The 25,991-nt window shown below is 37.2% G+C and overlaps 1 protein-coding gene across 1 annotated transcript in view; it reads right to left on the bottom strand.

Moving 5' to 3' along the window:
- The window catches only part of LOC121368930 (protein KIAA0100-like), an 83,111-nt gene that overhangs the window by 3,354 nt on the left and 53,766 nt on the right, over positions 1-25,991 (bottom strand). Inside the window, exons 36-56 of the mRNA XM_041493692.1 lie at positions 25,770-25,834; positions 25,083-25,149; positions 23,761-23,925; positions 22,849-23,019; positions 21,965-22,043; positions 21,043-21,209; positions 20,264-20,428; positions 19,228-19,323; positions 17,637-17,729; positions 15,690-15,755; positions 14,542-14,639; positions 13,383-13,466; positions 11,552-11,644; positions 9,909-9,961; positions 7,285-7,399; positions 6,289-6,385; positions 4,700-4,781; positions 3,209-3,340; positions 2,657-2,751; positions 1,163-1,234; positions 252-392 (exon numbers count right to left, since the gene is read on the bottom strand). Of these exons, the coding sequence (XP_041349626.1) occupies positions 252-392; positions 1,163-1,234; positions 2,657-2,751; positions 3,209-3,340; positions 4,700-4,781; positions 6,289-6,385; positions 7,285-7,399; positions 9,909-9,961; positions 11,552-11,644; positions 13,383-13,466; positions 14,542-14,639; positions 15,690-15,755; positions 17,637-17,729; positions 19,228-19,323; positions 20,264-20,428; positions 21,043-21,209; positions 21,965-22,043; positions 22,849-23,019; positions 23,761-23,925; positions 25,083-25,149; positions 25,770-25,834 (2,196 nt within the window). The remainder of the gene's footprint in view (positions 1-251; positions 393-1,162; positions 1,235-2,656; positions 2,752-3,208; positions 3,341-4,699; positions 4,782-6,288; positions 6,386-7,284; positions 7,400-9,908; positions 9,962-11,551; positions 11,645-13,382; positions 13,467-14,541; positions 14,640-15,689; positions 15,756-17,636; positions 17,730-19,227; positions 19,324-20,263; positions 20,429-21,042; positions 21,210-21,964; positions 22,044-22,848; positions 23,020-23,760; positions 23,926-25,082; positions 25,150-25,769; positions 25,835-25,991) is intronic.

Below are 25,991 nucleotides of genomic sequence, written 5' to 3'. Positions count from 1 at the left end.
TTTCCTGGCAGACCAGGTAGCACCTTCTCAGAAGAGAAAACCCCATTTAGCTACTCAACTACATTCCAGGGGCCTAATTCACTGAATTCTCGCAACTATGCGGTCTCGCAGTGAAATGCTAATGATTTGCAAAGAGAATGCTTTGTTGTCTAACAGAGCCTAAGAGAGCTTTGTGGATTGGTGCCCCAGGCTGATTGGAAAGAAAATAGCAAAACAGTTTTGCCCAAACAATCTTCTGTAAACTTGTGTACCTGTGACACAAGAGTTGTCTTGCTGTGGTTTTTCAGAGCAATAAGAAAGTCGAACCACGTCCAGATCTGATTGTGATATTCCGCAGTCGGAAGCACAAAGCTGAAGTCGTGAACATCTAGGATATTCTTGTCCTTCTGGCCCTGAAATACCAAATAGTAATTTAAACATGCATTGTCATATGTATTATGGTTTTAGTATGAACTTGTACTACAAATACTGAGAAGTCAGGTTTATGTTGGTGTTGGCAAATTTGCCAGTTACAAAGTCAAACTGAATCTGAAAAATATGATTTCACAACAAAATTATTTCGACATCCACATTTTAAGATAATTTTTTTGCAGTTTAATTTGATTAGCAAAAACCTAATTCAAAGGCCATTTAATTGTTATACAAAACATTTTTAAAAAATAAAATAAAAGTTTACTCTGTTAAACACATTGATGTATATATAATTAGTAGACAGAGTTACAAGTTTCCTCAGCCATTCCAATTGCTAGTTAACCTTATTTAAACTAAAGTATGGTATAACAAGGTTTGTGCTCAACATTTCACTATGATTAGGCATCGGTGAACATTTTGTTTCAAAAAATTTCATTAGTGAATGGTAATCAAATTTTAGAACTGTGTAGCAATCTTTGAAGTCTACAAAGCAAATGGTGATAAGATACTGAGCAAAATTTTCTTTGAACAGTTTTCTGGTAATACAATCCTGCCCAGATGTTACAATAAAATATTGCTAAATAGTATAAATTGTAGATGTATTTTATTAAAAACTGACAAGTCAAATATTAATAACTACAACTATAACTGCCACATCTGCCTATCAAAAAGTAGCACTTTTCCACAGATGACACTACACTACAGCGTTTAAGAGACCAGTCATGGGGAACTAGACAAGATTTTATTGTACCTTGTACGACACTCGTAACGTGACCTCGGGGACCTTGATGTACAGGAAACTATTGTTGTTGGCAGCTCTCTCCTGAAATAAATTTTAAAACTATTAGATCTAAAAAAAAATACACACTCTCTGTTGCTCTTATACAAGACAAAAAAGGTGAATATTTAAACACTGTATTGAGTTTAATATCCTATTTAAACATTGAATTTTCAAATGTTTTTTTATAAAAAGTTGGTGAACATTAATTATTAATTGATGTTATTAGTCAGTATACTAACATTTAAACTGTAAATGTAGAAACACGTTTATTGAGCATTAACCTATTTTATGAGATTACTTTTAGTATCATGTAATCCTGTACTAATGGACCTGTATTAAGCAACTAACTGCACAGGTCAGGTCAGTGTTTAACGTGCACATTCAGAACAAGCTGTTGTAGTGCACAAGTGCTGGCCTCAGCCAGCTCCTCCGTCCAGGACAGGAAAGGGGTGGGGTGGTTTGGAGGGGGGACCGCCTGCACTGGCAGGTGCAAGAGAGCACTAGCAGTCCGACTGGGGCCGGTGGTATGGTGCTATGGAATTTGGTAAGTCCCGTAGGATTAAGCCAAAGAGAATTGATGCATACTTTTCTAAAGGAAATTAGGCGCAATTTGGAACAGTCCGCCAAAAAATAAAGAAGGGAGCTACTTATAGTTTTGGAAGATTAGTACAACTACAAAAAAAACCTCTCCAACTTTTAATTGCCGTTAAGATTTCCTCCAAAGTTTGTCCAGACACAAATCACAAAAAAACCACTACAAATATACAGATTCCACACACAAGACTGCATCGATGTTGCCGATATCGTCTTTACTGAGATTGCATAGGGAAAAATACATGCAGTTTTCTGCCATCTGCCATGTTGCTTGTTTATGGAATACTCTTCAAGAGGGGTGAAAGCCTCCAAAGTATGTGACATAATTAATATGAAATCAGTGATCTCTAGTGGTATCATTAAAAAAAAAAAAAAAATAATAATAATAATATGACGTCATCACGTTTGCTTTTATATCATAACATGTTATGACGTTGTTAGATTAAGTCCTATCCTTTCACCCCTCTTGAAGAATATTCCATAAAAAGTCAAAATGGCAGCTAGCACAAAATTACATGCTTTTTGCCCTATGAGCTCTCAGCGAAGTTGATATAGCTAACATAGTTATCATCTGGTATGTGGAATCTGTGACATTGTAATGGTTTTTTCAAGATTTCTGTCTGGACAAACTTTGGAGGAAATCTAACGGCAATTAAAGGTAGGAGAGTAATTTTTCGTAGTTGTTAACAATTTGGTTCGGACAATAGGTGGCGTACTAACTGCACTGATGAACTATGATTTAAATACTTTCTTTACTAGACTTTTCAACTAATTTGTTTAGTAAATGATTACCAGTATGTAAAAGAACATGTGGCATCTAAGTAGAGTAACTTACTCAGCAATTTAATAATATGCAAATAAATTACTTGCCTTCATCTTGTCAATGTCATCTGAAGTGCCAATCTTTTTCATAGTCAGTCCTTTTCCCTTTTTAGCTTTTTTCTTACTCGCTTCCACGTCATCATCTATTAAAACACAGACACCATTTTTAATAAGAATTCTTCAGAATTGTCTTGCCTACCATAAATTTATTTAGTGTCACAAATAGTTACATCCATAGATATTCATTTCAATGTATTTTTAAAAAATATATGTTTAAAACAATTTAAAAAAAATTAACTTACAGACAGGTAAGTGCATATCACAGCCTTTGACCAGTTGTGGTGCATTGGTGGGAATGAGAATTTTTTTTTGGTTGTATGGATCCACCGAGGTGGTTCGATCCTGCGATGCAAGCACCTCAGGCGAGCACTCAACCAACTGAGCTAAATCCCGCCCCCGTATTTGATTAAAAGTACCATTAAAAATAACTGATGAGTCAAAACAATTAATAACTGGGCCTATAACTGCCACATAGACTCAACCAACTGATCTAAATACCGCTCCTTGTCTTAAGTACTACATCAGTTAAATAATATGTACCCTGATCATCTGCTTCAATGTTTTTGTCTGGGAAGAAGAATCCCATGACGGCCTCGTAGAACTGATAGGTCATCTGAATGTTGAGGGGAACCACGTTCACCTCAAAATGTTCTTTCACAGCAATTCCACCAACTGAAAATATACGTTTTATATATACAAGTGGATAAATACACCAAAACAAAATACACAAAACTGAAAGAAAATCATTTACCAACTGAAAATAAACATTTTTATATCTGAGGAGTGGATATATACCACAACAAAATGTACAAAACAGAAAAAGAATTATTTGCCAACAGAAAATATTAATTCTAATTCAATATATTTGTAAGAACAAATTTAATTGGATATGTAGGGTAGAACCAGAGTTTAATCGCCACTACAGCCCATTGATTATTTAATCATCGATTATTGGATGTCAAACATTTGGTAATTTTTTACCTGTAGTCTTAGAGTAAAGTCACTACATTTTTCTATTAGCAGCAAAGAATCATTTATATGCACTTTTCATATATATTTATAGCATACAACTTCTTATCAGTAAATTGTAGAGTACAGTTAATGATGTGAAAAGAACAGTTGTTAACCACTGACAATTTGACAGTTAAATTGACTGAGCATTTATACTGGTTATATACTGAATCATTAATAAGAAAAACAGATTAATTTGTCTGAACAACATGAAGTGAGGAAGGTTAGTAATTAAATTTAATGACAGTGACAACTTCAAAAGAACTGATTAATAATTAATTATTTGACAGTTGTGGTTATATAGTGATAGTCATCAAGTTAATCAGTGAGAATGGTTAGTAATTAATTATTAATGAGCAGTTAAAACTTGAAATGGCAGTGATTAAATTAATATTTATTTCATGATTATTAGTGGTAAACTTGTTAATAAAAAAAAAAAAAAAAAATGTTTTATTTAACGACGCACTCAACACATTTTATTTACGGTTATATGGCATCAGACATATGGTTGAGGACCACACAGATGTTGAGAGGAAACCCGCTGTCGCCACTTCATGAGCTACTCTTTTTCGATTAGCAGCAAGGGATCTTTTATATGCACCATCCCACAGATAGGGTAGTACATACAACGGCCTTTGATATACCAGTCATGGTGCACTGGCTGGAATGAGAAATAGTCCAATGAACCCACCGACGGGGATCGATCCCAGACCAACCATGCATCGAGCAAGCACTTTACCACTGGGCTACGTCCCACACCTAACTTGTTAATAGGACTAAAATGAAAAGTAAGGATGGTGAGTATAATTATAAATGACAGTGAAACATGAACAGATATTAATTTTATTGTTGTATATTATTATCAGTTTAGTGACATTTACATTTTAACAATTAAGTTATGCTAATTTCTGAGGAGAACAATGACTCTCGCAAAAAAAAATTCAGGGGAGGTTTTTTCAGCTCCTGAAGATTTTACAAATGGCAGTCACTGCTACAGACTGGTGAAACTTGTATAAATACCTGGGGGTCTCTCGCTGCAGAAAATCCTCAGAGCCATCACTCTACCATCCTTACCAATAGCATCGCAGGGCTCAAGAACATCCTGCAAACAAAGAGAACTAACAGCATGATCCACACAGACATGGATCCATTCAACAATGATGTAACAGAATCAAGCCATTTTTGTATACACCCCCCCCCCCCACACACACACACCTCCCAGTTTAACAAATAAAGTTAAAGTTTGTTTTGTTTAACAACACCACTAGAGTACATTGATTAATTAATCATAGGCTATTGGATGTCAAACATGGCCTTTGACTAGTTGTGGTACACTGGTTGGAATGAGTAAAAAAACCAATCAGTTGAATAGATTCACCGAGGTGATTCAATTCTGCGACGCAAGCACCTCAGGTGAGCACTCAACCGACTAAGCTAAATCCCGCCCCCTCCTGCGAACAAAGAGAAAATAACAGCATGATCCACAGACATGGGCCCATTCAACAATTATGTAACGGATTCAAGCCATTTTTGTATACACCCCTCCCTCCCATATTAACGTAATAGACCAATTCCCCACATCTAAACTTATGCAACCAATTCTATGCCTGGGTCACAAATTTTTGCAGCCTCATATCTTTTAGGAAATAACCCTCATGAATAAAAGTTTAGCATTTTTCATAACATGGAGATAAGAATTTCTTCTTTATTATGGAGGAATTTATTAATATAATAACTGTCATATGGAATTCATCTTTGTAATATTTATCACGATGTGTATGGTAGTTAGTGATTTCCCTAGAAATTAGGCAAAGCATGGTAGACCAAACACTTTTGGGGCATTTTCACCATTAAAAATAAAACAAAAATTAATTGAAATAAACATTAATGTAATTTACATGTTTGCTTTAATAAATGAATGGCAATATATATAGAAGGCATACTTCATTCATTAATAATACCTTTTTGGATGTTTTATAAAGTCAAATTTAGAATTAATTATTGAAAAAGACTTGTTTAATCTCAGGGCAGCCTGGTGCTGATTAAGGCAAGATGGTGCTAGACTATTGAGGCATGGTACTGCACCATGCTAAAATAAGTGAGGGAAAACACTAGTAGTCGACTCCTGTCCTGGATGGAGGAGCGGTTGAAGTCGACACCTGTGCCATCATGACAGACGTGTGCTACAACAGCTTGCTCTGAATGTGCACATAAAACCCTTTGACCATGACCATGACCACGGTAGTCGACTGGATCCTTGTTAAATGTGGAATCAGTTAAGTACAAAGAAGGCTGTTAGCAGTGCAGATCAAAAGAGGAGTAGTGATCAGAACGATTGGACACTGTTAAAAAGGTCTTGCATATTATATTATAGGTATGTGGCAGATGTTTGGTTATTTTAAAAAAATTTGCATGGAATTGTTATCAGGACATCAGTGGATTGCCCTCCTGCTATTTACAAATGATGAGGTATGCTGGTAGGCAGACAGATTCAAAGTTTTAATTTTTCAATGATGAGACAAAATATACAACATATTTTCAGTTACCATTCAGTTAGTTCTACAGAGTGCACACTAACACACATACTATTCATTCTGAAAAACATGTACCCTGTATATTGTATTTCTGAGCAGGTTCTCTACTTTAAACCAGCCAACTTCTAACTGATGGGTCCAAGTAGCATCATCTCTGTTTGTTTTGCTGTATCTGAAAGGAAAGAAGTGTCTGTTTAGCAACATCTGAGCACGTCTGAAAACAAAAGCTATTTAGTGTCTGAGATATGGTAATTTCAACACTTGGTCATGTCCGTCCCAGGTTGGGTTTCCAGCTATCCTGATGCGGAACCCAGGACGGACATGCTCCAAACCTTTGTGGTATATGAGCATGATTAAAAGTCACATACACACACTTGGTCATGTCAGAGAAGAGGAAACCCGATGTCACAACATAGGCTACTCCTATGATAAATCAGCAAGGATCTTATGTATGCATTTATTCTTTAGCTCATAGGCAGGACAGTACAAATCTTGGACTTTGAGGTACAAGTTGTGAAGCACTAGTTGAGATTAAAAAAAAAACTATTTGGTCCATCGAGGGCGATCAATCCTTTGACCATCACACCCCAGGTTAGCACAGACACTCACTCTCTCTGCCTGCCTGCCTGCCTGCCTGCCTGCCTGCCTGCCTGCCTGTCTATGTCTATAGTCCTTACACGCCTCCATGAATGTTTTTTTGGAAATCATTTTTTTTTGATTTGATGTAAGAAGTAACAGAAAAAAACTATTTTTGTTTGCAATTTAGAAAACAATCGGCTCAGAAATAAATAACTTGTAGTAAATACCATAGTAAGAAAACGACATTCCCCGTGTGACGGACTGTAGAGCTCTAACTAACTAATCTCACTCACTCACTCACTCACTCACTCACTCACTCACTCACTCACTCACTCACTCACTCACTCACTCACTCACTCTCTCACTCTCTCTCTCTCTCTCTCTCTCTCTCTCTCTCTCTCTCTCTCACACACACACACATATCCGCAAGCACATCTATGATGATTTTCAATAAAATATTCTCTAAAAATAAAATTCCAATGAATATCTTACAGAAAGTTCCTCAGAGAGATATCTGTAATTCCAATCTGACCATCTTTGTCAGTCAGCCGCCAGTTGGCAAACATAAAACAAACTTCATTCAGTCGCACAACATTTGACTGGTTAGCTGTCAAAAAAAAAATCAGATTACTTATAGGGTTATATATAAGATAAAAAATATAGATGTATATATATTAAATAGTATTTCACTCTTGTCATTTTTTATCTGATCAGTTAAAGAATTCATCTCAATGTGAAAGCTTAAACTTAAAATATATTAAAAGAATGAAATCAATTGTATCCATATAGAGTGGACTCTTATCTATAAATTTATGAATATTTAATGACAGCCCAGAATGAAAAACACATTGGCTACAGGGTTCCAAAAGACTGTCTAATCCAGATTTACAGGTAACAAAATGTACCTTTATACAAAGAATACCTGACTAGTCAAATTTCACCAAGCTACTATCAATGGATAAGACTTGGTGATCAGAAATGCCAGTTCGGACAGAGTCCACTGAATATTCAAATAATTATAGGCACTCAACTTTCAAAGTCAAGGGGTCTATGACATCCTATGGGCACTAAATGATTAGAAGATCATATCTATTTACATACCTTCTATATACCCCAAAGTGTAAGAAATGTCCCGATGGAAAATTTTGAAGAGTGGCCAGTGATGGCCATCTTGAATTTCAAAATGGCTTCTATTTACACTAATATCTCATGTTCTCAGACCTGCTTTGTGCAGTATCCGACTTTAAAGGCAGAGTTGTACAGTAAATGGCCCAACAATATATTGTCCCAGAATATATACAAATAATCTGTTAGGAACCATTTTATTCAACCAGTTATATAGTAGTCATATCCCACTTATCAATATTTTGGTATATAACTGAATTGTGGTTACATAGCCATAACATATGGAGAAAAAAAATCACTTTGTTTCTTTTTAGTTGAAAAAATAGAAAGAAATGCACTCAACACATTTTAATTCATGATTTTATGGCATCGGACATATGGACCAGGGACCCATTCCTCAAAGTGAACTTAGCCCTCTAAGATCACCTGAAGTGCAGTTATGGTGATCTTAGCGCTAAGATCCCTTCATGGAATGGGGCCCAGACAGATAGAGAGAGAAGAAATCCACTCCTTCCACGCCATGGGCTGCTCTTTTCAATAAGCTGCAAGGGATCTTTTATATGCACCATCCCACATTCAGGACAGTACACACCATATTACATCAGTTATGAAGCAGTGGCTGGAATGAGAAGTAGTGTGAACAGACTGATCCTAGATGGACTGTTCATCAGTCGAGCACTTTACCTTTGGCCTATGTTCCACCCCTTTTTAGATAAAGTTAGCCAGTGTGAGAAGTTAGCCAGTGTGAGAAGTTAGCCAGTGTGAGAAGTTAGCCAGTGTTAGAAGTTAGCCAGTGTTTAGCCAGTGTGAGAAGTTAGCCAGTGTTAGAAGTTAGCCAGTGTGAGAAGTTAGCCAGTGTTAGAAGTTAGCCAGTGTGAGAAGTTAGCCAGTGTTAGAAGTTAGCCAGTGTTAGAAGTTAGCCAGTGTTAGAAGTTAGCCAGTGTTAGAAGTTAGCCAGTGTTAGAAGTTAGCCAGTGTTTAGCCAGTGTGAGAAGTTAGCCAGTGTGAGAAGTTAGCCAGTGTTAGAAGTTAGCCAGTGTGAGAAGTTAGCCAGTGTTAGAAGTTAGCCAGTGTGAGAAGTTAGCCAGTGTTAGAAGTCAGCCAGTGTTAGAAGTTAGCCAGTGTTAGAAGTTAGCCAGTGTGAGAAGTTAGCCAGTGTGAGAAGTTAGCCAGTGTGAGAAGTTAGCCAGTGTTAGAAGTTAGCCAGTGTGAGAAGTTAGCCAGTGTTAGAAGTTAGCCAGTGTGAGAAGTTAGCCAGTGTTAGAAGTTAGCCAGTGTTAGAAGTTAGCCAGTGTGAGAAGTTAGCCAGTGTTAGAAGTTAGCCAGTGTGAGAAGTTAGCCAGTGTGAGAAGTTAGCCAGTGTGAGAAGTTAGCCAGTGTTAGAAGTTAGCCAGTGTGAGAAGTTAGCCAGTGTGAGAAGTTAGCCAGTGTGAGAAGTTAGCCAGTGTTAGAAGTTAGCCAGTGTGAGAAGTTAGCCAGTGTTAGAAGTCAGCCAGTGTTAGAAGTTAGCCAGTGTTAGAAGTTAGCCAGTGTTTAGCCAGTGTGAGAAGTTAGCCAGTGTTAAAAGTTAGCCAGTGTGAGAAGTTAGCCAGTGTTAGAAGTTAGCCAGTGTGAGAAGTTAGCCAGTGTGAGAAGTTAGCCAGTGTTAGAAGTTAGCCAGTGTGAGAAGTTAGCCAGTGTTAGAAGTCAGCCAGTGTTAGAAGTTAGCCAGTGTTAGAAGTTAGCCAGTGTTTAGCCAGTGTGAGAAGTTAGCCAGTGTTAAAAGTTAGCCAGTGTGAGAAGTTAGCCAGTGTTAGAAGTTAGCCAGTGTGAGAAGTTAGCCAGTGTTAGAAGTTAGCCAGTGTTAGCTAAAGAGGAATGAGAGTACACAGACTTGCTGTATAATTCAAGACACATAATTCATGCAACTGTTTTTATTGGGTCCAACTCTGCCTTCAATATCTAGCTTCAATGTTGTCAACATTATATTTATATGAACTCAGCTTTCGTACATCTTTCTGTTTTCATCTGTGCCGAGACCTGCAGTTGGCTTTCCTTGTAGCAGCTGTGAAATAAACATTGGAAATAATTTTAAAAAATGAAAACTTCAAATCGGACTGAGTCATTGTTAATGTTAGGCCATCGAGATCTGTATGCATTTCTTTTTGTTCCTTTGATTACACTGAACAGATTGATGCTGGAATATCTTTATGTAGAATCTTGAATCATGGAACCAGAATGAGTAATCAATAATATTATTAAAAAACCAATTTTGAAATATTACATTTCTTTTTTCTTTTTAATTTATTTGATGCCGACATCCAATTAAAGTTTAAGCATGCTGTCCTTGGCACACACCTCAGCTCTCTAAGCAATCTGTTCATTAAAAAGGTTGTTAGTGAGAGAGATGTTGGTGTAATCTGGCTTTACACAAACTCACTGAATCATTAAAACAATGGATGGAGCTGGTGCCGGTAACTGAACCCTGAACCTACAAGCCTCAACACTAATGGCTTAGCCACTATCCCACCAAGGGCGACATGTTCCTACAAGCCTCAACACTAATGGCTTAGCCACTATCCCACCAAGGGCGACTTGTTCCTACAAGCCTCAACACTAATGGCTTAGCCACTATCCCACCAAGGGCGACTTGTTCCTACAAGCCTCAACACTAATGGCTTAGCCACTATCCCACCAAGGGCGACTTGTTCCTACAAGCCTCAACACTAATGGCTTAGCCACTATCCCACCAAGGCTAACTTGTTCCTACATGCCTCAACACTAATGGCTTAGCCACTATCCCACCAAGGGCGACTTGTTCCTACAAGCCTCAACACTAATGGCTTAGCCACTATCCCACCAAGGGCGACTTGTTCCTACAAGCCTCAACACTAATGGCTTAGCCACTATCCCACCAAGGCTGACTTGTTCCTACATGCCTCAACACTAATGGCTTAGCCACTATCCCACCAAGGGCGACTTGTTCCTACAAGCCTCAACACTAATGGCTTAGCCACTATCCCACCAAGGGTGACTTGTTCCTACAAGCCTCAACACTAATGGCTTAGCCACTATCCCACCAAGGCTGACTTGTTCCTACATGCCTCAACACTAATGGCTTAGCCACTATCCCACCAAGGGCGACTTGTTCCTACATGCCTCAACACTAATGGCTTAGCCACTATCCCACCAAGGCTGACTTGTTCCTACATGCATCAGGATGACTACAACCCAGTTGAGTAGCACTAACTGTTCTGTTAGACAGAAGGAAGGAAATGTCTTATTTAACGACTCACTCAACACATTTTATATGGCGTCGGACATATGGTTAAGAACCACACAGATATCGAGACAGGAAACCCGCTGTCGCCACTTCAATGGCTACTCTTTTCAATTAGCAGCAAGGGATCTTTTATATGTGGCATCCCAGATGGGCTAGAACATACCACAGCCTTTGTAACACCAGTTGTGGGGCACTGGCTGGAACGAGAAATAGCCCAATGGGTCTACTGATGGGGATGCTATCCTAGATCAATCACACATCAGGTGAGCGCTGTATCACTGAGCTACGTCCCGCCCCTGTTAGACAGAAATACTGCACAATGATAAAAGCTAATCTATGTACTTATACTACGATGGATATTTTAATGAAAACCTGATTCTCATGGTGAGTTCCTCATTCTGCTTGAAGATGTATTCCTTGCAGCTGTTCACTTCCGCTTCCAGCAGATCACATCGCTCAGTAAGACTAAAAACAGTCCAAGACTAGTTACAAACATCGCCAACAAATCTAACAATGACAATACAGTCTTTTACAAAAAAACACAACATAATACATGTTTTGATATGATTCCACTTTTTAGAAATACTTAATCTAATATATTTGCAGCTCCCCTCTAACTTCCATCATCCACCAATAAAATAAAAGTTTAAAGTTTCTTTTGTTTAACAAAACGACTAGAGCACACTGATTGATTGTTTTATTAATCATCGGCTATTGAATTTTTACATATAGTCTTAGAGAGGAAACCTGCTACATTTTCCCATTAGTAACAGATATATTTTATATGCACCATCCCACAGACAGGATAGCACATTCCATGGCCTTTGATATACCAGTCATGGTGCACTGGCTGGAACAAGAAATAGCCCAATGGAAGGAAATGTTTTATTTAACGACACACTCAACACATTTTATTTACGGTTATATGGTGTCGGACATATGGTTAAGGACTACACAGATATTGAGGGAGGAAACCTGCTGTTGCCACTTCATGGGCTACTCTTTTCAATTACCGTATTTGACCGGAAATAAGCCCAGGGGGCCAAGACAACTCATTGTGAGCTTAGCATGGGGTGGGCTTATTCCCAGACAAGGGGCCAGTTTTGTTGAGAAAAAATTAAAATAATAATAAAATAAAATAAATAATAATAATTAAATGAACTAGGAAGAAAACAAAAAACGTTCAGTAGCACCAATTAATTAGTGTTCCATTTGTTATTAATAAATAATAATTGTTTATTAATTAAATTGTTTTTTTTTACTAGTATCTAATTATCAGAAACACACCTTCCATGTTACAATTACTTGCCAGTTCTGTTTATTTACATCCAAAATTTAATGCTAAGAAGACTTAAAACAACAGCAATTAACAAACTCAATAGCATATACACACGTTTGTGACACAGGCAGCCAGCTTACACTACAAAGAATTGTCAATCTAGGTCATTGTTCTTAGCCAATCAGAATACGGTATTTGCCTAATTAGTATTAACTGCGGACCCAGTGTGGTGGTAAAAATAGACATTGGTTTTGGTTCAGACTTGGGCTTGTGTACTTCAAAGAAATACTGCAGGCATGCAATTGGAAACAATGTTATACACTGTTACTGTTAGACTGCTAAATCTCACTGGTGGTAAAATATTGTGTTACATTTGTGTTTAATTATCTGCAGGAGGTATGACCTTTTAAATGAGATTTGAGCAAACTTGCAGTTTCATGTTATTTATAAGGTGACGAAGTTGGGGGTGGGCTTATTTACGAATGAGGGCCTAATTTCTTAAATGCTATCAAAACGGAGGGGGGCTTATTCAAAGACATGGGCTAATTTCCGGTCAAATACGGTAGCTGCAAGGGATCTTTTATATGCATCATCCCATAGACAGGATAGCACATACCATGGCCTTTGATGTACCAGTCATGGTGCACTGGCTGGTGCGAGAAATAGCCCAATGGGATCGATCTTAGATTGACCACGCATCAAGTAAGTGCTTTACCACTGGGCTACATCCTACCCCTCCCCAGCATTAAAAAATGCATCAACTATTGTCTGTGAACCAGAAATAACTGTGTAAATGAATTGATTAAGGCTACACAATGAATGCATGTTTAACGACACCCCAGCACGAAGAATGCATCAACTATTGTCTGTGAACCAGAGATATCTGTGTAAATGAATTGATCACGGCTACACAACTAGACTCACTCATCGTCTTCATAACACTCGTCCAGTGTCTTGTTGACAAGGTACAGCTCACGTTCCAGTCTTCTCAACCTCTGTACGTGTTCCCTACAACATACACAAGAGCACTTCAGCAAAACACAATCTTATCTTATCTGTTACATGTCACAAAATAGTACTCTAGTAAAATTACTGCATTTCATAAAATACTGTACGTCAAAAACATGGAATTCAGTTGTGATATATAGTTATTACCAGTGTATTTCGGTATCTTCAATATCATATATAAGGAATAAAAATTGTATTATGCAAGCCGCAATCCTCTGGCAAGCATAATACATTATTTTTCATCCTTAACAATAATACTGACGATAAAAAACCAACACAAGGTCAATAATCTTTTTATCTTATAATCTCAAGCTAAATACGTGTTTTTGTAAACTTTATATGCAACTTTAATTCCAGTCAGTCATTACTCTATATTCAAATGATGTAAGAATATGTGACACAGTGTCTTTTTTAATGAAAATGACATCATTTTGGATGTCCTTACATAAAAATAAACTAGTGCTTAATGGGTTTTTTTTCTGAATGTTGGACAGCTTTCAGTGTAAAATTGCTATTGAAATATTTTTGTTTGATGACTATGAATGCATATGTCAATTATGGAGTGTCACCATAGAACATTTACTAAAATGTCAATAAACATAGTGCCGTCACTTCGATTAACTTACATCTAATTTGCAAAGTTATCAAATTCTGAAAATATGTGATCTGAAAAATATCACATACTTAGATTACACTGGATATGCTACAAAATATATAATAAAGTGTCATGTTCAAAAAGAATGTAAGAAATGTTTTTTATAAGGACATACGTAACTTTTGATCCACAAATAAAACAAGCATTTTGAGAGTACTGCTAAACCAATATATGCCTCCTACCAGTCCTAGGGGGTTTTCCCGTACTTTTTAAATTCAAGGGCCATAACTGTGGAAAATGGGTAAACTGCTACGAAAGTTAAACTTGATCTGTAACAGTACATGATAAAACTATAAAAAAAAATTCAGCTGTGAAAAAAACCATCTTGAAAAATATATTTGAGACAGATTGACAGAAACAAAACCTACAGTCGGCTCCGGCTGGACTGGTAGGGAAATAATGCCATTATGAACTACGTACCTGACTGTTTCTTGCAGTTCTAATATGGGCGTCTTCTGATCTTCAACTCTTGACAGTAACAGATGGAATCTCATACTCTGGAGTTTTTCATTAGCTTCCTGTACAGCAAAATATACATGTAATTGTTTTGTCTTTTATTTTATCTTTACATAAACAGTCAAACATTATAATCTCCACCTGTTATCGCATTAGCCCAGAGAATATCTCAAAGACCAGAAATGATTCCATGGCATAATGTTTCACCAAGAACTACCAAGATTACTTTCAGGCATAGATCTATGGGTAGAATGTTTTCAAAGTAACATGTAAAATGTAAAAGAATACAAGATATGTGTTTTAAAGTGGGGATATGTAAAAGGCTGGTCGGGTGAGTGTTTCTAGAAAACACTATCATAATATATAATGCATCTTATGTGTACTTCTTGGATCAATCCCCATCAGTAGGCCCATTGGACTATTTTTTGTTCCACCCAGTGCACCACAACTGGTATATAAAAGGATGGTGCATATAATTGATCTCCCCCTTTTCCATTCGGTGAAACGATCAAAAATGCGCCAAATTTACTTCATTCAAACTGTGCATCTTTTCCCCTTTGGCATTAATCCTACGAGACATTCCAAATTCAATAGCACCCAAACCAATCCTCCGTCTGCTATCAACCCTGGTCGGGCTGCTGGTGCTCTCTTTGACCTGCCAGTGCAGGCGGTCCCTTCTCCCACCCAACCTTTTCTTGTCCTGAACCATCTTGAAAAATATATTGGAGACAGATTGACAGAAACAAAACCTACAGTCTGTGCCCATGACAGGTGTGCGCTAAAACAACTTGCTCTGAATGTGCACGTTAATCCCTATAACATAACAGATCCCCTGCTATTAATGTAAAAATATAGCAGGTTTCCTCTCTAAATAACCAAATGTTTGACATCACACAGTTGATGATTAATAAATTAGTGTCATTAAACAAAACAAACTTTAACTTATGAAAACTGTAGGTGCTCTTATTTTAAACTGCCATAAATGCACTGAATAACCAGTTAATGTAGAATACAGACTTTATTCTGTATTAAAAATATTCCTCCCATAGCAACTTTAACCAAGGTTGATCTACTAACTACTAAAAATTATAAAAGTAACAAAAATGGTATACCTTTTCCTTTGGTTCAATATAGAGCAACAGGTTGTTGACAATATCCAGAATAACAGTGTACTGCAACTGAAATGTGGAAGTGAATTTCTGTAAATCATGAAATTGATGCAAGCATGATACAAATGCAAGAAATGCACTTGATGTATTTAAAATAATTATTTAAAACATTATATTTTATCCATTAATTCAGAAGAATAAAAAATAGCACAAAAAGACAACAAAACAAATGGCAATATTAAAGTATTATTTTATGCCAGTAGAAAGTAATCAGACTGAACATGTACGTACTGTACACATTGGATGACATCATGAGATCATGATATAAGAGTGTCCACACCATCACCTTCATATCATCCCCAGACTAATTGTGTACACAATGTATTGGAGGACATCATAAGATCATGATATAACAGTGTCACCGTGTCCACACCATCACTATCATATCATAAACAGACTAAACATGTATGTACTGTATTGGACAACATCATGAGATCATCATGTAACAGTGTCACAGTGTCCACACCATCACCATCATATCATAAACAGACTAAACATGTAAGTACTGTATTGGACAACATCATAAGATCATGGTGGAATAATGTCACAGTGTCCACACCATCACTATCATATTATAATCAGACTAAACATGTACATACTGTATTGGACCATATCATGATGTAACAGTGTCACAGTGTCCACACCATCACTATCATATCATAATCAAACTAAACATGTACATACTGTATTGGACCATATCATGATGTAACAGTGTCACAGTGTCCACACCATCACTATCATATCATAATCAGACTAAAAATGTACATACTGTATTGGACCATATCATGATGTAACAGTGTCACAGTGTCCACACCATCACTATCATATCATAATCAGGCTAAACATGTACATACTGTATTGGACAACATCATGAGATTATGATGTAACAGTGTCCACATCATTACATCATAATCAGACTAAACATACACGTACTGTGTTGGACGAGATTATGATGTAACAGTGTCCACACCATCACATTAATATCGTAATGAGACAAAACATGTACGTACTGTGTTGGACAACATCATGAGATCATGGTGTAACAGTGTCACAGTGTCCAAACTATCACCATCATATTATACATACCGCGTTGGACGACATCATGAGATCATGGTGTAACAGTGTCCATACCATCACCACATATAATCAGACTAAACATGTACGTACTGTGCTGGATGACATCATGAGATCATGGTGTAACAGTGTCACAGTGTCCAAACTATCACCATCATATTATACATACCGCGTTGGACGACATCATGAGATCATGGTGTAACAGTGTAACAGTGTCCACACCATCACCATCATATTATACATATCGTGTTGGACGACATCATCACCACATATAATCACACTAAACATGTACGTATCGTGTTGGATGACATCATGAGATCATGGTGTAACAATGTCACAGTGTCCACACCATCACCATCATATTATACATACCGTGTTGGACGGCATCATGAGATCATGGTGTAACAGTGTCAGTGTCCACACCATCACCATCGTATTATACATACCGTGTTGGACGACATCATGAGATCATGGTGTAACAATGTCAGTGTCCACACCATCACCATCATATTATACATACCGTGTTAGACGACATCATGAGATCATGGTGTAACAATGTCAGTGTCCACATCATCACCATCGTATTATACATACCGTATTGGACGACATCATGAGATCATGGTGTAACAATGTCAGTGTCCACACCATCACCATCATATTATACATACCGTGTTGGACGACATCATGAGATCATGGTGTAACAATGTCAGTGTCCACACCATCACCATCATATTATACATACCGTGTTGGACGACATCATGAGATCATGGTGTAACAATGTCAGTGTCCGCACCATCACCATCGTATTATACATACCGTGTTGGATGACATCATGAGATCATGGTGTAACAGTGTCACAGTATCCACACCCTCTTCCACCTTCATCATGTCGGTCTCCTCAGCTGCAGGCTAAACAAATAATCATCATTAATTTTAGGGTCAGTCAACTTTTACCTTAAAAAACAGTTAATCACAATGTGAATATTTACACTACATTGGTTGTTAGTATCAGAATGTCATAATATGAAGATTTAACAACTGAACTTGATGTTTTTGGTTCATACACAATGGTACTTTAACTGTGATTATGAAAGCAGTGTGAAATGCTCATGTGAATTACTGAGATTATCAAAATCTTACATGAACTTACATGAACTGTGAGTATCAAATTGAGATTTCATATGAACAAACTGTGACTATCAAAATGTTTTTTATGAGATTCTTGTTTGAACTTTAACTATTCATATGAACTTGGTTTAAACAATTAAATATGCGGTTTTGGGATTGGCCAACAGACATGAGCCTATATTAAAGGGACAGACCCCAGTTTTTAAACACAACAGCATATTTTTCACTTTTAGAGCCATTTAAGATCATTGAAATCAAACATTAATTATATTTTCTTTAAATTATCCATTTCCGTAGAATCAAAGTGTTTCTGGTCATCCTGGTGTTTCTAATACCAAAAAATGCATTTCTCATATTTTTAAAAACGCATGTGCGTCTGAGAAGTAGCGGTTTATTGATTCGAGTTCTAGTCTATTTTTAAGGATATTTCCTGTTTTAATGTCACAGACTCTTCTTTCACTCTATTGTAAATGAGTTACATGTTTGTAAATTAACTAAACTTAGTGCCCTTTTTTCACGGGTTAAAACTAGGGTGTGCACCTTTCAGGTCTCTCCCTACATTTTTCAAATACAGAGACATACAGCTAAGATGACAAATTTAATAAAATGATATTTGTAAACGAAGACAAATAAAGTGAACAAAACAAGAAAGGGAGAGAGAGAGAGAGAGAGAGAGAGAAAGAATGAAATGAAATGTTTTATTTAACGACACACTTCACACATTTTAATTACGGTTATATGGCGTCAGACATATGGTTAAGGACCACACAGATATAGAGAGAGGAAACCCGCTGTCGCCACTTCATGGGCTACTCTTTTCGATTAGCAGCAAGGGATCTTTTATAAGCACAATCCCACAGACAGGATAACACATACCAAAGCCTTTGATATACCAGTCATGGTGCACTGGCTGGAGCGAGAAATAGCCCAATGGGCCCACTGATGGGGATCGATCCCAAACCGACCATGCATCAAGCGAACACTTTACCACTAGGCTACGTCCTGCCCAGAGAGAGAGAAAAAAACAAAGAGAGAGAGAGAGAATGGGTGTAAGTGAATGGTTAAGTCATCTCAAAACATTTACTATTTATAATGAAGTCCCGGACAGATTTGAATATGAAGGTATTTCATTTTCTTGGTTACTAAGGTTCAGATCACCAAATAATAAAATGTTACAATTGAAATAAAAATAATAAGACAAGTGGGTATTTCGAACCACATGGTAAGCAGGACAATAGCACAAAAAGTGTTCAGCGTCTTCATATGAACTTGAACTCACTAGCAATGGCATTGTATTATTTTCCACTTCTCCGTAACTGGCATAAAATACCTGACATCGACACCGAGCAATTATTCTCTGCAGTTGGACAGATTTCTGTGGGAGCAAAAATAATATTCCACACAACTTCTTGTTAAAACACAACATAAAACAGTTACTAACAAACGGAAAGGAAAGGAATGTTTTACTTAAGTAGATATTACGCCACACTAGTTATATCTTGCTTATCTTCACACTGACAATTTAAGAGATAACATCATACTGGTTATACCTTGCTTGTCTTCACATTATACTTTCAGAGATTAAGCCACAGTGGTTATACCTTGCTTGTCTTCACATTATACTTTCAGAGATTAAGACACAGTGGTTATACATTTCTTATCTTCACATTACAATTTCAGAGGTTACATAACACCGGTTATATGTTGCTTATCTTCACATTACAATTTCAGAGGTTACATAACACTGGTTATATGTTACTTATCTTCACATTACAATTTCAGAGGTTACATAACACTGGTTATATGTTGCTTATCTTCACATTACAATTTCAGAGGTTACATAACACTGGTTATATCTTGCTTATCTTCACATTACAATTTCAGAGGTTACATAACACTGGTTATATCTTGCTTATCATCACATTACAATTTCAGAGGTTACATAACACTGGTTATATCTTGCTTATCTTCACATTACAATTTCAGAGGTTACATAACACTGGTTATATCTTGCTTATCATCACATTACAATTTCAAAGATTACATAACAGTATTAACACTGGTTATACCTTGATTATCTTTACATTACAATATCAGAGATTATATTACACTGGTTATACTTTGCTTATCTTCACATTTCAATTTCAGAGATTAGGCCACACTGGTTATACTTTGCTTATCTTCACATTACAATTTCAAAGATTATATTACACTGGTTATATCTTCACATTATAATTTCAAAGACTTCATCACAATGGTTATACTTTGCTTATCTTCACATTAGAATATCAGAGATTATGTCACACTGGTTATACCTCGCCTGTCTTCACATTGACAATTCCACCGACTTGATATCCACTGCTGGACATTTCATTGACACTCGAATGATCATGATCAGTCTGCAACTCAACGTCGTGTTTCGACAACCAGGGGATGTCATCATCATCAAACGTCTGTCGCGGGTCTACTGTCGCATAGTACTGACATTAACCAAAATTAAAATATTACTAACAGAAATAAGCATCTTGACAGAAAATCAAATACATAAAATGTGAAAAAGAAATGCCTTCCAAAACCAAAGCTGTAATTAGCCTAAAATAAGTGGGAGGTGGGGTAGGGAGCTAAAAAAACAGAACAGGATCAGCACAGTAAAATAGGGTCTTCTCCTACTAGAAAAAAATGGCACTTAACTGAAAAGGGCACTTTTGAGAGGGTTGTATTTTGGAGGGGGGAGTAGAGGAAGGGTCAAATGTTCTGACTACATACAGGCCTAAAATATGCAGTTTGAGCCTAAGCCTCTGCAAAACATGTTTTGATTTAATGATGCCCAAACAAGCACTTTTATAATGGGTATTTTACATTTACTTTTAAAACATTAATATACTGACCAAAAAAAAAAGAATAAATAAATTTACAACTGATGAGTATAATGTTCTATACAAATGAAAAAGACAAAAAAGACTGGTGATTTTATGAGTTATTGCTTGATACCTTTAAGTGTGATTTTAACGGTGTTTCTTTATTTGAAATCAGTATTCATTTGTTAAGTTGACTGAGGTCTCTGAAGTTTTACATACACGAGATAACAAGCTACCTGCATGCAGTTAACATCGGCTTCCCATGTATTTTTGCTGCGCAGCTGAGAGTCGCACCAGATGGGGTGACGAACAGTGGACTGGATGTTGGCCTTGTGACAACTCACAATCACGTAACCATTGGTTTCTGAACCTTTCAGCAGCACCTGACTGTTATGAAGACAAACTGGAATAGAGAAGAAAAAAATATGAATACAGACTTTGGGTTTAGTAAACCTCTTGAGCTTTTGAGTAGGGAGTTCATCAGACAAAAACATTCTGAAACTTTCCATGACCTGTTTTACGTAATGACATCCCCTTTCGACGTTATGACATCATTTTCTGAGGTTTATCAGAAGATAGCATTTGTGTTTTTAGTGATGTTGTCCAATCAGAACACAGTAAATCGCATGACAGCGGAAAGTTTGCAATGATATAATAACAATACAGTAAAACTCCTCTAAACCGGACACCCTCGGGACCAAGTAAAAAGTCCAGTTCTAAGAGGTATCTGGTTCAGAGAGGTTCTCCCCTGCACATATATTTAAAAGGGACCATGAAAATTATCCGGTTTTGAGGGAATTCCAGTTTACAGAGGGTCCGGTTTTGAGGGAATTCCAGTTTACAGAGGGTCCGGTTTTGAGGGAATTTCGGTTTACAGAGGGTCCGGTTTTGAGGGATTTCCGGTTTACAGAGGGTCCGGTTTTGAGGGAATTCCGGTTTACAGAGGGTCCGGTTTTGAGGGAATTCCAGTTTACAGAGGGTCCGGTTTTGAGGGATTTCCGGTTTACAGAGGGTCCGGTTTTGAGGGAATTCCAGTTTACAGAGGGTCCGGTTTTGAGGGATTTCCGGTTTACATAGGGTCCGGTTTTGAGGGAATTCCGATTTACAGAGGGTCCAGTTTTGAGAGGTTTCACTGTACTTGGTGTACAACACACTTACTGAACCAGTTCTTGAGAAGAATTTCTCCTGTGTGACAAGCTTGGACCCCATGAAGTTGATCTATGTAAGATCCAGATGGCTGAAACAAAAAATATTTTGATCGTCTATTTTCTCTTATATACTTCACTTATATATAAAACTCCAAGAACAAATTCTGCTATGACACCATAAACATATCTCAATGATGATAATGAGATGAGTATAATGATGCCACAGCATTTTTCTCTAAGGTTACTTAATCTTCTAGCTATTGCAGGCAAGTTATCTCCCCTGACGACACAAAAACCAACACATTGTATGTACTGGATAGCACAGGGACAATGAAAGAATGAATGTTCAACGACACCCCAGCACAAAAATACACATCGGCCATTGGGTGTCAAACAAAGGTAAATACATACTCAGGAAGAAACCCAACAGGTTCATAGAGGAGTTTTGATCACATAACACATGCATTTATGGCAAGTGTTCTGCCAAATGAGACAGGAAGAAACCCAACAGGTTCATAGAGGGGGTTTGATCACACAACCCAAGGCTCTATCAAATGAGACAGATCGCATATCACCTACGACAGAAACGGTCACATTAAAAAAAAAAAAATTTCAACTTATTTTCATGCTTATATCCAATTAAAGTTCAAGCATGCTGTCCTGGTCATACACCTCAGCTATCTGGGCTGTCTGTACAGGACAGTGGGTTAGTGGTTAGTGAGAGAGAAGAGGGTGTAGTGGTCTTACACCTACCCATTGAGTCGTTAAAATTCGCTTTGGGTGGGAGCCGGTGCCAGGCTACGAACCCAGTACCTACCAGCCTTTTATGTCCGATGGCATAACCACGACACCACCGAGGGTCACAACTGAACACCTTGTACTATCAAGAGTTACCTCCTCTGTGAAAGCCACCGACTTGCTGTTGGATTCTGACACAAGTTTCATCAGCATGGCCATGGCGTGTCCAGACTCTATTTTCGAGGCAGGGCTTGGAGTGGCTACACTGACAGATGTTGTACTGTGACCGGTGACAGGACTGTAGCATGTGGAAGCATTTCTGCTGCGCTGAGAAAGAAACAGGGTAATGGAAATATATTATACAGTACAGGTACACATCATTTTAGAAATGTAAACGACCAGTCGTCAGTATCAAAAATACACTTATATAATAAATAAATAAAATTTAGTGCCTACCGATGGGGATCGATCCCAGACCGACCGCGCATTGAGCAGCCACTTTACTACTGGGCTACATCTCGCCCCTATCATAATTTACAATTTCATAGCGCTAAAATAGCCTCGAAAATATAAGCCCAGGCCTCCAAAGCTACAATCTAAGAGGTCTAGGCTTTTTAAAAATATGTTTTATACGCAACTTTTAAACCATTTAATTATCGACTAATCGACATGCAAGATGTATCAGCAGTACGATGGGTTTTCTATCAGACAGGAAAACATGAAAACTCAAATACGTTACAATTCCTTTCTCAAAACATGAAAAGTATATTTCAGAAAACATTCAGCAGAAAATAACCACTAGCATCATGCAAGATGTATCAGCAGTATGATGGGTTTTCTATATATCGGACTGTGTACACTATATAATAAAAACTCAATTATTTTCTCAAAACTTGAAAAACAAATTTCAGAAAGCATTCAGCAGAAAATAACCACTAGCATCATGCAAGATGTATCAGCAGTCTGATGTGTTTTCTATATATTGGACTGTGTACACTATATAATAAAAACTCAATTCTTTTCTCAAAACGTGAAAAACTCATTTCCGAAAGCTTTCAGCAGACTCACTGTGCCTCCCTCAACCTTAAACCCTTTGAGCGCCTTCGATGAGAGATTTCGTCTTAGCGTGTTGTTCTTCTGGAAACCTTCGTACAGGGCAATCACAACCGACCTGTTCTTCTTGGTCCACGCCCCCTTCATGTCATAGATCTTCACACTGTGCACGTAGACATCCTGGACAAAGAAAAGGAAATTTTGTCTGGGTTCATTACCAACCTCTGTGGTGTTGTGGTTAAGCCATCAGACATAAGGCTGGTAGGTACAGGGTTTGCAGCCCGGTACCAGCTCCCACCCAGAGCGAGTTTTAACGACTCAGTGGGTAGGTGTAAGACCACTACAACCTCTTTTCTCTAACTAACTAACCCACTGTCCTGGACAGACAGCCCAGATAGCTGAGTTGTGTGCTCAGGAGAGCGTGTTTGAACCGTATTTAGATATAAGCACAAAAATAAGTTGAAATGAAATGAATTCAGTGAAATGCCAGCACACTGAAACCTCAGCCTGAGTACTCTGCCATTCAAGAGCTAGACGGACATTTGGATGGATATGATCGCTCTCAGCCAGAGATAACTAAATGTATACAGCGAAAACACCTACCACAGGATAGGCAATGATTCCCACTCTAATACAACAATTCTTGATGTTTGATGTTAAATTAGTGGTTATTGATCATTTTCGAGTTCACCGATAACAAATATTAGACATATTAATCGCTAATACACACACTACAGGAAGAAATCCGTCTGCACCTACGTAATTTAACCGGAGATTCTTGATTGTCATTCACATGTATTTATGCATCTATAGGCTGCAACAAATATGCCCAAGAATTAATCCAAAAGCATTAGGTATTATTATTAACCTACATCGTATGTTCCATCCCACCTAATGTGAGTGCTCTACCTCAGAGTTAAATCCTGCCCATATCTTCGGCAAAGGAAAGGAAATGTTTTATTTAAGGACACACTCAACACATTTTATTTACGGTTATATGGCATCAGACATATGGTTAAGGACAACACAGATATTGAAAGAGGAAACCCGCTGTTGCCACTTCATGGGCTACCCTTTTCAATTAGCTGCAAGAGATGTTTTATATACACCATCCTACTGACAGGGTAGTACATACCACAGCCTTTGATATGCCAGTTGTGGAGCACTGGCTGGAATGAGAAATAGCCCATTGGGCCCACCAATGGGTATCGATTCTAGATCGATCGCACATCAGGTGAGAGGTGTACCACTGAGCTACGTCCCGCCCCCATATCTTCTTCAAATGCAAATAAAATATTAACTATCTGAACGGATTTACAAACATAAAGAGTACATACTGAATCAGATGAATTCAACTTCTTCATTTCTGATTCTTTACTGTTATCAGCTCTTTGGTATGAAATCCTGAAAAACAGATGGATGGATGGGTGGATGAATGAATGAATGAATGAAAGAACAAAATAAAATGAAATGAACGAACGAACGAAAGAAAGAAAGAACGAACCAATAAACCAACAAACAAACCAACCGATACCTCAGCATAAAAAATATACTGGCTACTAGGTAACAATATTAATACAAAAAATATTAATAAAAGAGGGTATTGGCTGTGAAAAGTCTGAATTGGTATCAAAACCATAATCAAATATTTGGTACTAATATTACTGTTTGAGTTGGTACCAAAAGAATAATGTAAGTTTTGGAAAAGAAAGAAATGTTTTATTCAATGACGCACTCAACACATTTTAATTACGGTTATGAATTAGATTTTATTCCAGAATCATATCTGAATTACATGTAGTACCAATAACATTGATTGAATTGGGACAAAAAAAAAAGTACTCAAAAATATAATTTACATTTTTATAACCAAAATATTTTTGTGTTAACTGATACCAAACTATGACTCACAAAATATATTAGGTGTAAATTTGCACCAAAAGTATATATATTTACTTTTAAGTATAAAAAATATTGATATCAAAACAATATGTTTTCTGGTAACAAAAACATTATTTACATACCTTGCAATGCTCATAAAAAATGACTTATCCAATGGATTTCTTATTGATCTTCTTAAATCTTTCATCTGCAAAAAGGAAAATGCTAACATTAATATTAAATAGTAATTTCTTTTAAAAACTGTAATTATGTAAACATGTTCAACTCTTTCCCTATTATTCCCGACTGCAATCGAGATGTGCAATACTACCATGAAAATTCATTCTCGACTGTAGTCAAGACGT

The sequence above is a fragment of the Gigantopelta aegis genome, chromosome 3 (genome assembly GCF_016097555.1).
Source record: "Gigantopelta aegis isolate Gae_Host chromosome 3, Gae_host_genome, whole genome shotgun sequence".
NCBI lineage: Eukaryota > Metazoa > Mollusca > Gastropoda > Neomphalida > Peltospiridae > Gigantopelta > Gigantopelta aegis.
Note: the sequence above shows the minus strand (reverse complement) of the source record. Positions and strands in the feature narration are given on the sequence as shown.